Source organism: Photinus pyralis, unplaced genomic scaffold (assembly GCF_008802855.1).
Source record: "Photinus pyralis isolate 1611_PpyrPB1 unplaced genomic scaffold, Ppyr1.3 Ppyr1.4_LG5, whole genome shotgun sequence".
In the NCBI taxonomy this organism is placed as follows: domain Eukaryota; kingdom Metazoa; phylum Arthropoda; class Insecta; order Coleoptera; family Lampyridae; genus Photinus; species Photinus pyralis.
The window spans coordinates 33,878,986-33,893,178 of record NW_022170596.1 but is presented as its reverse complement, the minus strand read 5'-3'; the positions used below and the strand labels follow the sequence as shown (position 1 = coordinate 33,893,178).

At 35.9% G+C, this 14,193-nt stretch overlaps 1 protein-coding gene across 4 annotated transcripts; it reads left to right on the top strand.

The window, feature by feature from the left end:
* The first annotated feature begins 427 nt into the window (after positions 1 to 427).
* On the top strand, positions 428 to 6,445 carry LOC116172083 (matrix metalloproteinase-24). 4 transcript variants are annotated; one of them, XM_031489204.1, is made up of 8 exons: positions 428 to 766; positions 3,190 to 3,322; positions 3,424 to 3,531; positions 3,720 to 3,961; positions 4,012 to 4,699; positions 4,750 to 5,106; positions 5,705 to 5,811; positions 5,978 to 6,445. In XM_031489204.1, exons 1-7 carry the CDS (start codon positions 683 to 685, stop codon positions 5,779 to 5,781), a joined length of 1,689 nt encoding a protein of 562 aa, XP_031345064.1. In that variant the 5' UTR covers positions 428 to 682; the 3' UTR covers positions 5,782 to 5,811; positions 5,978 to 6,445. The 4 variants fall into 4 exon arrangements, with proteins under 4 accessions (XP_031345064.1, XP_031345066.1, XP_031345065.1 ...); XM_031489206.1 differs by having other exon boundaries at positions 429 to 766; positions 4,750 to 5,013; positions 5,750 to 5,811; XM_031489205.1 differs by having other exon boundaries at positions 429 to 766; positions 5,750 to 5,811.
* The last annotated feature ends 7,748 nt before the right edge of the window (positions 6,446 to 14,193 follow it).

The window sequence follows — 14,193 nt, the reverse complement described above, 5'->3', positions numbered from 1 at the left end:
GACTTGCTGAAAGAACCGATAAATTAATGAAGCAAAGCAAAATTACGAAACAATTGGAAAAGTGAAAGAATATTAATGTTGATATTATATCATCTCTTAGAGCTCTACTTGTCTCTTTGATGTAATAGTAAATTTGCGTTAAACTGTGTAAAATTGGCAAAACGAATCACTCTCCAAGAGGAAATTTTAGTAAGTTACCACCAAAAATGATTTTCTACGTGTGCACGTAATTTCCCCATGGAGCACATGCGTTGGGTGCATACTTAATTAGGGACCGGACGCACAATCAAAATACACATCGGTGGTGGAATTCCTGCAAAATTCTGGAAAAAATTGCACCGAACTGAAATAAGAGGAATTATAATCGTGTAATTACAAAGCGCCGAGCAGGGAACGGCGATCGTATAAAAACAGCGTCGCGCATTACTAAGCTTAGTTTTATCTCGCACAGTACGCGATTAACATCACATTTGGTGACAGTAGCAGGTGCAACAATCGTTCGTGTAAATAACAAGAAATTAGTTACATGATTGATTTAAATTGGCTAAAGTAGAAATCGCGACCATAGTCAGTTGTGCGGGAAAAATTTTACGTAACCATTCATACATAAATCAAGTTTTTTTGCATTTTTTTGTGGTCGTTGAATTTCATTTTTGAGCTACTTGAGGACTATTCGGTAACAATGGGCCCGAGTATCGCAATACTGGCGCTAGTCTCCATTTGCCAACTAGTAAAGGGCGCTGCGGTTGGTGGTAACTCTGCTTTGGTAAGTTTGCTAGATTAGTAGGTAATTCAAAAGTAGGCTTGTTTCCAACTTTATTTGCTTGTTGATAATGAAGATAACGCAAAATCGTGACTAAGCTAGGTGTACGGAACTGTTGTAACGATAGTACCTAAATTTTTATCAAGAAGGCCGAAGGACGCCTGAAACTGACGCGGCGCCTTTAAATGACGTCATTATTGGAACTACCTGTTGGCCATGAATGCATCATTTTCCGATTACTAATTAGACTTTCGTGATTGTTTTAGTTATTGATTCCAAAATTTATATGGATTTTTACGGTAGAATGAATTGGCTTCATATAATTTTCGTGTTCATCATATAGCAATGTATTGTCAATGTAATGAAAGTCCTTGGCTAAAACCTCGTGTAAGGCCGTCACATTTATTATGTTACAAATTAATAATTATTGTTGAAAATGTTTGGTTTTTAATGTTTAGCTTCCTTCCGTTAACAAATGAATGTGCTATTGGTTTGGTTTCTAAACATAATTTATGGTTGGAGATTTTTGGCTTTACCCATTTATAACGATATTTCCAGGCAGTGTACGAAATTCTCACGACTAGAATGCTCCATATTCATGAATGATCCCAAAAACGTCATGTTTAACCTATTCACGTATGTAATTTCTGGAAAGGTGAGACAAAATATGATTGTTTTGCAATGTCTCTGTTGCTACTCCACTACCTATAGATAAAAGTCGAAAGTTCCCATCTGATTCTCGATCCCATCACCGACTATCACCGTTGTTCATCTCAATAACAAAATTAGACGTGATTGTTGATGGTTTAAACTATACCCATGTCACGTACGTGTGTATCGCGGTACAATTGCAAAACGATTAGAAAAAAGGGAAAACTGTGTCTTCCATCTCGTGTTTATATTTGGATGACACTAACTGAACTGAATCTTAATTATTTTTTTTTACAAACTGTTTAAGTTAACAATACATTCCGGCACTTGTGTTACTGCCATCTTCCAAGGTCATGGTGCAAATTTGCATTTTATAAACTAAAACGTTAACGGAATAATAACGTTTTAAAAATTTTTATACAGTCAGTGACCAGGGGTAATAAATAGATTCACTACCATGTTCTACACAAATAGCATTTTAATCTGGGGGAAAATCGACGGCTAGCGTGTTCTTGCATAGAGTCCTTTAACTTGGATGTCGACATTTAAATCGCTGTTAGCTCTGCATATATTATTCAGGATGTTCCCGAAGCAAGGCTAGCCAAAGGTCACCTGATTAATATTGTCCATGCACACGCTACCGAAGTAAAGGGGAGCATTTTAATTCTTTATATAAATAAATGTGCCGCACGTTATTGTTCTTTTAGCCGGAAATGAGCGTTTTGTGAAAATGTCATTGGATTTACGAGTTCCTAGTGATTCAACCTGTCAATTTAAGTAGAGTTTGCGGTTAGTGTCTCATTAAAAGGAGTTATTAGCATATTCGACAAAAACGTGCCTTTACACTTATGAGTAAGAGATCATTGTATCATTAGTTATCGATCACTGAGTCATAACGGCTGGAGGTTGGCGAGTAGCACTCTCAGGTCAACAAATACACTCATGCCATATGATTTTGCATGAAAATATTTCCGCAAACTTATTTGCATCCGTTTTTAGAGTGGGTGGTTGCTCTTGCGGTTCATTCAATTAATATTAATATCGCCGAAATTTATTCTGAGAATTTTTGTCATTTTGTTCTGAATAAAATGTAACCAGTCTACTGCACTTTCAAACGTGGCGATAGAGGGAGTGGTAGAGTAAAAGGGTATTCACCCACAAAATCGGCACGCTTCTGAAATTTGTAAATTTGTTGTGATTAATACATTGTTATTACAATCACGTGGATTAGAAATCCTTTGCACATGCAGCTGGTGCAAACGATCTGTGAAAATTTTTCTTTGTCACCCGTCGCTATTTTCTGCTCTGATTATTAATAAACATGGCCGGCATTTTCTAAAAATATTCAAAAGACACACTTCCTATTCTTCACCTCAAGCCAACACTTCCGCTTTTATATAAATTTTCGCGTTATTTTAATTTTAATGAAATACGGAAAATTCAAGGTTCAAATTTAAATACTCTCTGAATTTTGATTACAGTAATCCCGCTGATACCTAATTAACAAACCTGAATTATTGCAATAATCCTTGACCGCCGACCAACAGTTTATGAGTAATGAAAATACAGATTTATTCATTCAAAATTCAAAGAAATCTAATTTACTAATATAGTAAATAGTGGGTGTACTCATTCAGGTTGATTCACAAGATTGCAGTTTAAATGACTAATATAATACCTATATGATTACGTACCACTTTCCAAACAATAACACAGAAAAATTGTACTTTCCCTTTCTTTCGTCGCTAGTCGCTAATTTAATAAATTTGTTATAGTTCTACCTATCACAATATGGATATTTGGGAGCGAATACTAGAAACATATTCAATTCCAGTAACTTAATTGATGGACGGGTATTAAACAACGCTGTAGCCGACTTTCAGAGTTTTGCCGGTTTGGAAGTCACAGGTAATAAAAATAGTCACTCTTTGTTTATAATTATCAATAATTCTATAAATGTGGGTGAAGGTGACGCCGTCACACAAATTATAATATTTATCTTTGAACAGGTGAATTAAATGATGAAACCCTGCAAACGATGTCACTGCCCAGATGTGGTGTTAAAGATAAAGTAGGCTCGGGAAGCGACTCAAGATCAAAGAGATACGCATTGCAGGGTAAGTTTAATTAAGTTTAATTGCAACTCATAAATGCTTGTAATTGTCAGTTGCTGGATGTACGCTCCATTGCTCATGAATAGAAAGTCTTCTATTCAAGTTCAATGTGTTTTGCTAACCAAGCACAATGCGTTACTGACTAAACTCGGTCATTTGCGCCCATATAAATTTATAACTGATTTTTGCAGGGAGTAGATGGAAGGTTAAAAATCTCACGTATAGAATAGCGAAGTACCCAAGAAAGTTAGCGAAGAAGGATGTCGATGTCGAAATAGCTCGCGCTTTTGCTGTTTGGACTGAATACACCGATCTAACATTTAAACCCTCCAAAGGACAAGTACATATCGAAATCCGTTTCGAAAGCGGAGAACACGGTGATGGGGACCCATTCGATGGACCCGGCGGTACCTTAGCTCACGCATACTTTCCGGTAAGTTAAATTATTGGCAGCATACCGAGAAACTTACCTCAACACTGTAGGTATTCGGAGGTGATGCCCATTTCGATGCGTCCGAAAACTGGTCGATAGGCTCTTACCGTGGTACTAACCTATTCCAAGTAGCCGCACACGAATTCGGCCATTCCCTGGGCTTGAGCCACTCCGATGTACGATCCGCACTCATGGCACCATTTTATCGTGGCTACGACCCCACGTTCGATCTCGACATGGACGACATTCAGGGCATTCAGGCTTTGTACGGGAAAAAAACTCGCCGCAATGGAGTTGGCGATGACGACAACCACGAAGAGGGATCCGATCGCGACGAAGGCAGAAAAACAATTCCTCCCCCATCGTACCCTCCTGTGCCGGGCGACAGTGGCTTCTGCAGCGATTCTAAATTTGACGCAATATTCAATTCTGCAGACGGACACACTTACGTTTTCAAGGGATCAAAATATTGGTTACTGACCGAGAGTGCCGTGGCTCCTGGGTACCCAAAGGAAATTTCTAGCGCATGGCCAGGCTTATCATCCGATATCGACGCTGCATTTACCTACAAGAATGGAAAGACGTACTTCTTCAAAGGAAAGCACTACTGGAGGTACGTCGGCACAAATATGGAACCTGGGTATCCCAAGCTGATATCCGACGGTTTCTCCGGCATCCCGGATGATATTGATGCCGCAATGGTATGGAGCGGCAATGGCAAAATTTACTTCTTCAAAGGTATAAATCAGTCAGCTTTAGTGATGTGTACTGATCATCTACGTTTTCAGGTGCTAAGTTCTGGAGGTTCGACCCATCCCAGCGACCACCGGTTAAACGAACGTACCCAAAACCGATCGAAAACTGGGAGGGTATCCCTAACAACTTAGATGCCGCTTTCCAATACACGAACGGCTACACATACTTCTTCAAAGATAACGCATACTATAGGTTTAATGATAGACAGTTTGCGGTAGAGCAAGCAAATCCCGCATTTCCACGATCCACCGCTTATTGGTGGTTCGGCTGTAAATCGGCACCGGGCGGCACAATAGGTAACAGAAACACACGAGGATGGTTGCTTGATGAGGGGAGCGAATATGATTCTCAGAGCAATTCAAATGCAGGATACGATGCTGTCGACTCAGGTAGGCAACTTTGCTTTGAGTGTAGGTAGTGCAATAATATGCAATATTCTTCAAAAATAAAATTGCATATTTTTGCACAACTCTAACAACGTACAATACTAATTTTTGCTCTAGCAGTTTGATGCAGTGTGTAAATTTCTTGACAGTTACCCTTGTTCAATTTTGGTGCAAATTTATACACTGTATCACAAAAAGTAATAAAATTAACAGATAGTAAACTAATTCGCTCTTCTCAGCAAGTATGTATATCGATTATTTATCAGCACATAATACGTACTTGTGGTGTTGGGCACAGAACTTAGACTAACATGTAGAGAAATCATCTCGTCTAATACTCATGCACTAATCATAGCACATAGCGCTAAACACCAAATTGTGTTTAGTGTATTGTAGTACGCTGCACGCTCTCGCGGGATAACAGCACTATCCGTGATGCACGCTGCCACGATTTTTTAGTTGTATTAGCCTGTAGTAGTTGGTCTCCCATAGGGAGGTTCCTAGGTTGGCACCTTCAATGTAGTAGCATGTTTTGTTTTTCTTGCACGTTTGTTGATTTTTCACGAACATACATATTATAGCACATGCAATTTTACGATAGCTCTACGTAGATGGTTTATTAATATTAGCCGCGGCTACATTCCAGAGCCCGTCCACCACGGACCTGTCACCCACTGACGGCTTGCAGCGCTAATACACACTTCATAAGTATGTTTATAATTTAACTTTTTCGAAATACCAAATACAAACTTTTAAATTTATCGTGCGCCGGATTACACCAATTAATTTCGCTTCTTTTCTAAATTATATTTTGCTTTTTCATGTTCATACCATCTCCATCGGCATTAATCTAATTGGTGGTATTTTCTCTTAGGTGATGATCAAGTACCCGGTATAGAAGAAGACGGAAATAAAGATAATGGAAGTAGACACCTAGGGGCATCGTTACTAGTATTAATTCTTTCACTAACGGCGAGATATTTCATTTCGTAGTCTTTATGGTGTATTGCCAGTGATATATTTTTTTTACTTCCGTCGAATAAAATCGTTTTATAAACGATTTTTATACGTGTATTAAAGTTGACTGACCTTTTTAATGTAAGTGTGATGTTAAGGACAGCGTAGTTTTAGGTGTAAGTGTTGAAAACTTTATATAGACTCCGCCATTCAAGACAATGTTTTTCGTTCATCGATTTTGTTGATTTTGCAAGTTACTTAATATGTGATGTTCATCTTTTACAAAATATCATTAATTTATATATCTATTTGAACTGTTATTAGTTCGTCTTTCGCAGCATGATAAAGATAATATCACGAAATGTACAGTAGTTAAATAAATTTAATTATTTTTACCAAAAAAGTGTGTTTTTTCGTAGTGTACCTATCTTCTAAGCACTATAAGTTCTAATTTGGGCATTAAATGCAAGATATTTCTACAGAATAAAGTTGTTGGTCTGTGATATTTCCTAAAATTCTGCGCGCGGGGACTCACGCTTCTGTTTACAACCATCTTCCATTATCACACACATCAATCATAAAGAATTTCGTGAATTAATTTAAATATGTATCTATGACTATCGCTGATTAGTTCTATGTCTACGTTATAATTAAAAAATTCGCCGTTAATAGTTATTTGTACAACTAGTTTTGAAAGTGATACTTTTTCATGAATTTGCAGTTTGATTAATGATCCCGAGTTAATGAAGCATATTCATGGAAAAAAGACACTTTCAACACGTGTTGTACACGAAATTTTTTTGCATAGTGATCCATTATTACCCACAATTGAATAATTTTATTGATATTCGCGATTAACCACTTTCCATACGATTTTTCGTTAAAAAAAGTCCGATAATTTCATCAGTATGTAAAAAAATATAAATAAGTAGGTAGGTATAACACCTTTCCTACGAAATTAAATTACATTTCAAATTAGATACCGTTTGTAGATTTATGTGTACAGTGTACCTAATTAATCGTCCCTATTTTTACGCTACATATTTCAAGTGTAGCATAGGATTTGCCAGAACCATCAACAATCTTACTAATTTGGTGGAGATGTGTTATTTTTAAACATCTTGATCCTCTGTGCGGTTTTCTTAGTTAACAATGTACATGATGAGCGCTAATTATAATGGCATGTGTATTCCAAATTTAGACTGGTATGTAGGAGACGATATCTTATGAATTCGTAAACTATGATAAGCAAGATGTCTCACGAGTCACGTCACCATTCTACAAGATAACTCTATGCACCATTCTTAATTTTTCACTCAACGGTATGATCTAATTCTAATCATACTGTATTTTTATCAAGAATTTCTGGGGCTCCTGATTTTTTCCAAATTCGAATCTAAGATTGATTAGTACAATTTTATAATGCAATTATGCATAAAAATCTCATGGGTGTTTTTTTTAATTTATAACTATAACTTTCTTACTAATTCATTTAAGTTTTTTCCATTAGAAAATTTGTATTTGTTATTATTAAAAGCTCACAGTTTTAAGTTAAATGCAATGTACACTGCCTTTTGCAGTATTAAAAAAAAGTCACACATTCTGCGTAAACCTGGTTCCAAAGGTGTCATGGGGGGTCCCTACAGGTTTTCAAGGACTTCTGCAGGGGTGGACTGGGTACTTACGGGCCAGGTGGAATTGCATAGGTTACGGGCCAATTTTTTTGCTTCATTTTAAAGTATTCCTTTCTCGAAAATCAATTAGAATATAGTTTTTTTTAAATTGCAACTGATAAGAGAAACGTGTTAATAATTTATTAATAGTGCAAGAAACTAAATACAGCACATACTTATAATAGGGCTAGGATTTTAATGACGTTAAAAATCAGCGAAAATGCAAAATAAATAATGCAATTATAATAATAACTTAATAATTTCGCAAAAATGGCATAAAAATGTAAAGAGATGACATTTTAAATAGCATAAATTTATTGATGAAACTGAATAAGACCACAAAATTATGTTAAGAAGGGTAGTGCGATTAGGTAAGATAAGACAGGAATTTCAGTGGTGGTTCATTTCCACCCTCGGCCAGTCGTAGAAACTAGGTATGTAAGGTACTGACCCACTTACCGCATCCCAAGTGGGCATTCGTTTGTGGATGACTTAAGCACGTTCCAAGAAAACGTTACCTATGCATTTAGCTTACAATGGAGGTTTCATTTCTAAACAAGTAAAAATACCCGGAACTACCGAGAAAAGAAAAATTTTGCATTAAGTTTTAGAAATATAAGACTGCATGAAAAATAAAACTTTAATAAAGGTTTATAAGTTCGCCAAGAGAAATACCGTAAAATATCAAAAAAAATTCCGCTATTCCCGAAAAATGCAAAAAATTCAAAGTAAACACACAAAAATGCTAAAAATACCGTAAAAATTAGCAAAAAATGACCCATTGCTCAAAAAAGACAAAGAATGCAAAAAAATGCACCAGCAAGTTGCTGTCCAATATTTGATTCAATTTATCCTGAAACACGTTTATATATGACAGAGCAATGTCTCAGACTTTCAGAAAAAAAGATACAAAATCATCAAAATTCTAGCCCTACTTATAAATTTCCAACGGGCCATTATGACCTACAGGCCAGGTGGCAATCGCCACCTGCCCCCACGGGCCAGTCCGTCCCTGGACCTCTGCATCAGAAAACGAGATTGTAAGGATGTAAAATCTACAGGATGAGAATGGAGGGAAGGGGAAGATGTTGATCCAGCACTCCCGCTTCGATTTCATCATAATATTAGTGTTATATACAGCTAATAAGGTCTATTCATAATTATTTGCAGGTATTCCTAATTTTCATACCTACCTACCCCCCAAACATATCAGTTTAATGCGCTTATTGATTCTTTATTTTTATAATGTGTGTACCACGTTCTAATTAAGAATTATTTGAATTTAATTATTAACTCATTGTACAAATAGACATTGACTTTTTGCTTTATTTTCATTGTAAACCAAATAGATACCTAATTCATTCTCGCAAGAATTCGTATCGACAAACTACGTTCCCGGAGTGTGGAAATAATACACTAAATATTGATTTTGTGTTCCCAAACGTCAAATCAAGCATTTGGGATTTATATAAAAATTGAAAGCCCATTGACCACCTTTTGCCCAAAATTTCCCTTTAATTTCATATTTAACAATTAGTTTGATAACTTATGGTACGAAAACATTAAATCAAATCTAACGTCTAACACTGCCTCCGAATTATAAGCACGACGGGCTTTATTTGAAAGGGATTTTAATCCTCTTTTTAGTTTCTTGAATTTGGTGCAATTATAACTGAGAAAATTAATTTTGAAGATGTAAACTGTTGATGTCTTCCTCCCAAAACTCTACGTAAAATGAAGAAATATTTATTTAGTATAGGTATTTACTTTTCAATTGATTTTATAATAATTAAATTAAGTGTTCAAAATAAAAATACACTAAATAATAAATGTGACATTTCTTCTTCATTCTAGGTATAGTTTTGTGTGTACGTTATCAAAATGTTGAATGTTTATAATTAATAGTCAGTTACTATTGCACATACTTAATTAACAAAACTGCATATTGCTGTACAAAGAACTAAAATTTCTTTCAAACAACGTACCTACTATATGCAACATGCAAGCCCCTTTACAATTTCAAATGGTCGAGGACGTGCTTATAATTCACTGAAGGCTAATAATTGCAGTTTCCCCTAACAAAAAAGGGAAATTCATATCATTCTTATGTAAAGTTCATTAGGTGTTTCAGGAAATTGATCGTGTTAAACATGCATGTACCGCTTTTCCATAGAGCATTCTGTAAAATTTTCGTAATTTCTTTGACTGTGAGTACTCTTTTGCTATTGGTTACACCTTTGATGTGTAAATACTTTGGTCGTTTGCACATTTAATTGTAATCTGACTTGATGAATAATAATGATGATTATTGGTACAGTCGTTGTCGTGGATGTTCAGCTATTGTAACGGGAGCTCTAAATTTGCATTTAAATTGTATTCGAATTTTCGTTGTGAAATTAGCTATTTTGGAACTTCTAAGAGTACAACCATTCGAGCATGGTATATCATAGAAAGTATAAAAAATGTAGTGACTTGAATTGGTTTTCCACATAAATGGTACACGTACGACAACTTACCAACCTCGAAGCTATGGAAAACCCTACGAGAAACTAATATCAAGCAGGATACAATTAAAGCCGTACAAGAGTTCTATAAGGATTTATGTATTACAATCAAATTAGGTGAAAAAATCTCAAAGGGATTCCCGGCGTCAAAAGGATTCAGGCAAGGGTGGTGCATCTCATCGACACTATTCAAAACATATATTGGCAAAGTACTTAAGTACTCCAAAACTGAAAAACGGCATGGAGGAGAATGGTGACTTATTCACAAACTACAGTTTGCAGAGGTCCAAGTGATCATAGTGCAAGAAACGAAGGACCTGGAACATTAGCCCCGAAAAATAAAAGAGGACTACGAGAAAGGGGGTTTACAGATGAGCATGGATAAAACAAGAGACCTATGCGTTTGAAACTCAATGGACAAGAACTTAGTTCCCGAAGGCGGCTAAGAAATTAAAGTATGTGGAAAGTACAAATATCTGGGGGTTGCAATTACTGCAATTGTGGGAGATAACTAAGAAACAAGACAGAGAATAGGGAAAGAACGAAGAGCAATAAAGAGATTCGGAAAAGACAACTGATATGATTTGATTATGTGAAAAGGATGCCGGAGAAGCGATTGCCTAAACGAAGAGAAAGAAAAAAGGACGGCTCAGACCATTATGGAAAGGAGCCATTAAGAAATGCATGAACGAAAGACACCTGTCGGAAGAGCAATGCTATAATAGAGAATAGAGCCGAATGGAATGGAAATCGGAGAATTATAGTAATTTTAGTAAGAGCCATTGTTAAATCTGCTGTATAAATTGCCATAAACCTGAAAAAGGGTTGTTTGGTAATCGTAAAATCATCTTAATTATGGCGCATTAGAAAAAATCAATAAGGAGCATTAAGGTGCAAATTTTTAAGTAGTGAAGCTTTCTCCTAATTGTGATAATCTAACCAAGTGTTTTCAATTTTTTGGTCCAACTCGTCAAACTCCAAGTTGTGTTAATGAAATTTTGCACATTCACAGAAGTTTCGCGTTACCGTCGGCAAGATTCGAATGTGCGCGATCCTTCACCTACCTTTCCTAATTCATTATCACTAAAGGAGGATTTTATCCAACCCAATTCTGTATCAAAACTGTCACCTGCAAAAGGGTTGTCCCTATATGAGGTACCATTTTTTAAACTTACGTAAAATTAAACGTTTGAATGAGTGAATCGCTCTCTAATGAATTAAGAAAGTTTTAAAGGACCTTAGGATACATTCGAAAATGTTTCATCGGAGGAAAGTGGTTTTATATTTTGTGTCAGAAACAATATAAATAGGGGAGATAAGTTTTAGGGCTCTTTAGGTAGCAGCCCGTGTTAACATACTGTGGGAGGAATGGCATCCCTTTAGTACCTCGGACTTTCCTTCTCAGTAGGTGCCCTTTGAATTTTTGGGACAGTGAAGCATGGGTCATTCATACTTCATAGGTGAGCTGCTTTTCGTTGATTTTATTTGGCTTTGAATCATATTGTTAAACATTGCACATCCGCAGGGTAGGTTATAATAATTAAAAGCGCACCTGTCTCATAAATCGGGCATAACGATTTGCGGTAAAACTGAACAGAGAAAGAGAATGAGAACGGGTATAGAAAAGGGTCTAAGAAACCCCAAAAAACAAATATTGCACCAAGGAATGACTAACGTTGTCATTTTGTCAAAAAGCTCGTGGATTGCAGGTCTCCTTTACCAGGTGCATTTTGCATATTCGGAAAAAATTTCCGAAGATTAAAAAATATGGCGGAAATTTTTTTGATATAATCAAACGTACAGCAATATAGATGTTAGTTAGTAATTTTTAAACTATGAGGCTCATTCTCCTTTTTGTAGCATTGACCCTGGAGTGGCCGAGTATCGGCCGTAAACAATTTGACCCTTTAATTTTGACACCCTGTAGACTTTCTTATTCATATGTAATTCCTAAACCGCTCTAACTCTTAAAATCTCTAAACAAAATTCAAAAAAATTTCACACTTCTAATACGAATTTTTTAGGATTCTACAAAATTTAAAGCTCTTTAATAAAGCCCTTGTTCTTGTTCTTAATACAACACGTGTTTCTTTTCCCATATTCACATATGCAATCATTATCTAAAAACCAATAAAACCGTCACCTTAAAGTAGGCTTAGAGGGTAATTCAATCATGCGTGTTGATCACGACGGCGAAGGGTGTCGATATTAATTAGTATTTCGACTACGAATTCCACAGGGGAGATTTGGGGCAGTATTGTTTTGTGCTTTGCTAAGTGCACCCGTTTATTTTGGATCAATCTATATTACTAGGGTGATTGCCTCTGCTTGCATAATTATTGTATGAATGCAGGTAATTAGGCTATATGTTCATAAAAGGGTAATTCGTACCCTCCCTTAGAAATGTTATGCATATTATATTATATATTGGTCATACGTTCTCTCCAACATTACTCTAACCATTGTCCGACGAGAATTGTTTTAAAAAAAATTGGGGGAGAAATATAAAATAGCCCCGATTTCCCCATAAATTTAGATCTGAATAATTTACAGTTTTATCGATTAAAATATTACGAAACCCTTTATGGAAAGAAGACTACATACATTCAAATGTATATTCCATTAAAGAACATTGAAAAGCTTTTGGGAGAGCATAATGACACAATTTTTAATCAAGATTTAATCAAAGAACCGTTCAATGAAGTTGCAGGGTTTGATCTTCCAAGTAAAATGTGGGTCAAATTAAATCGTGTAAGAACAGGACATGGAAGATGCAATTACATACTACACTACACAAATGGAACCCAGAACACAATCTAGGCCAAGAAATAATTCAACATCTAGTTGAGGAATGCGCAAATTGAAAGTTTAATCCCTGTTTTGAAGCAAATCATCACATTCCTCCTGAAGCACTAGAATGGTTAAAACTGGTTAAACCTTATAAAATTGAATTTGTCTTGGTAAGATTTTCTTATATTTAATTTGAAGTGTAAATATTCATACGATTCGTATTTAACAATATAAAGAAAATCCGTACATGATCAACGTGTTTATTCCTCTGACCACCCAGCACCCCGACTAATACCAATACCATTGAATATTATTCAATGCTAATAGGTACACACTGAGGGCGGGCTCCTTATAGTCTCTTCACTCAGACAACATAAATTTAAGGATTGGTCTAAAGTTTAGGAATAGATCAGAATGAATTCAGTGCTTAGGGGAAGAGTATGTACTGCTTCACCTCGCAGGTCGCACATTTCAACATAATTCCCGAACAGAAAAATCACCATTTTTGTTATCGGAGGGGTTAAAAGGATGGATATTTCAGGTGTACCTTCACAGCCATCATACTATAGGTCATAATTGGCACACAGCTTCTTCAGCGGTTTTTGAATATGTATTTCTAAACAAAGCTGACGTATATTTGTATGGTCACAGTACAAGTTTGTTCCTCCAATAGCACAAAATTCTTTCTTTCAAATTTAATACAAAGATTTGTAGTATTGAAATTGATTTTACCAATTACCGGAGTATACAAAAGATGGCGTATATATCACAGGAATATAGGAGATCCTATCCTAATCCCTAGGCGTGAGAAAGTATACGTACAAGTGATTGATTTGTTGCCTAAGTTTCTGTTATTATAAAGCCACGTGTCGTGATACCTGTTCTCAACTGGCTAGGAATTTATCCAAAAACAAGTTATACTTATAATAATAAAGCGTTGGGCCTTGCCCAAGGAAAAATTGTGTATAATTTCACAGCGCCTGACCTGCTTAATTTTCTTTGTTGTGATATAAAAAAGCAGTTCAGTCAAATATTGGTTAAAACTAATTTCTTGTATGTTTTATGCAATATGTATCAAATTACTCAGGTACATCGACTCTTGCTGAAATAACGGATGTGGAAGTTAAATCCAGAACTCGTTTTAGAATTGCACCCACACCTTACGT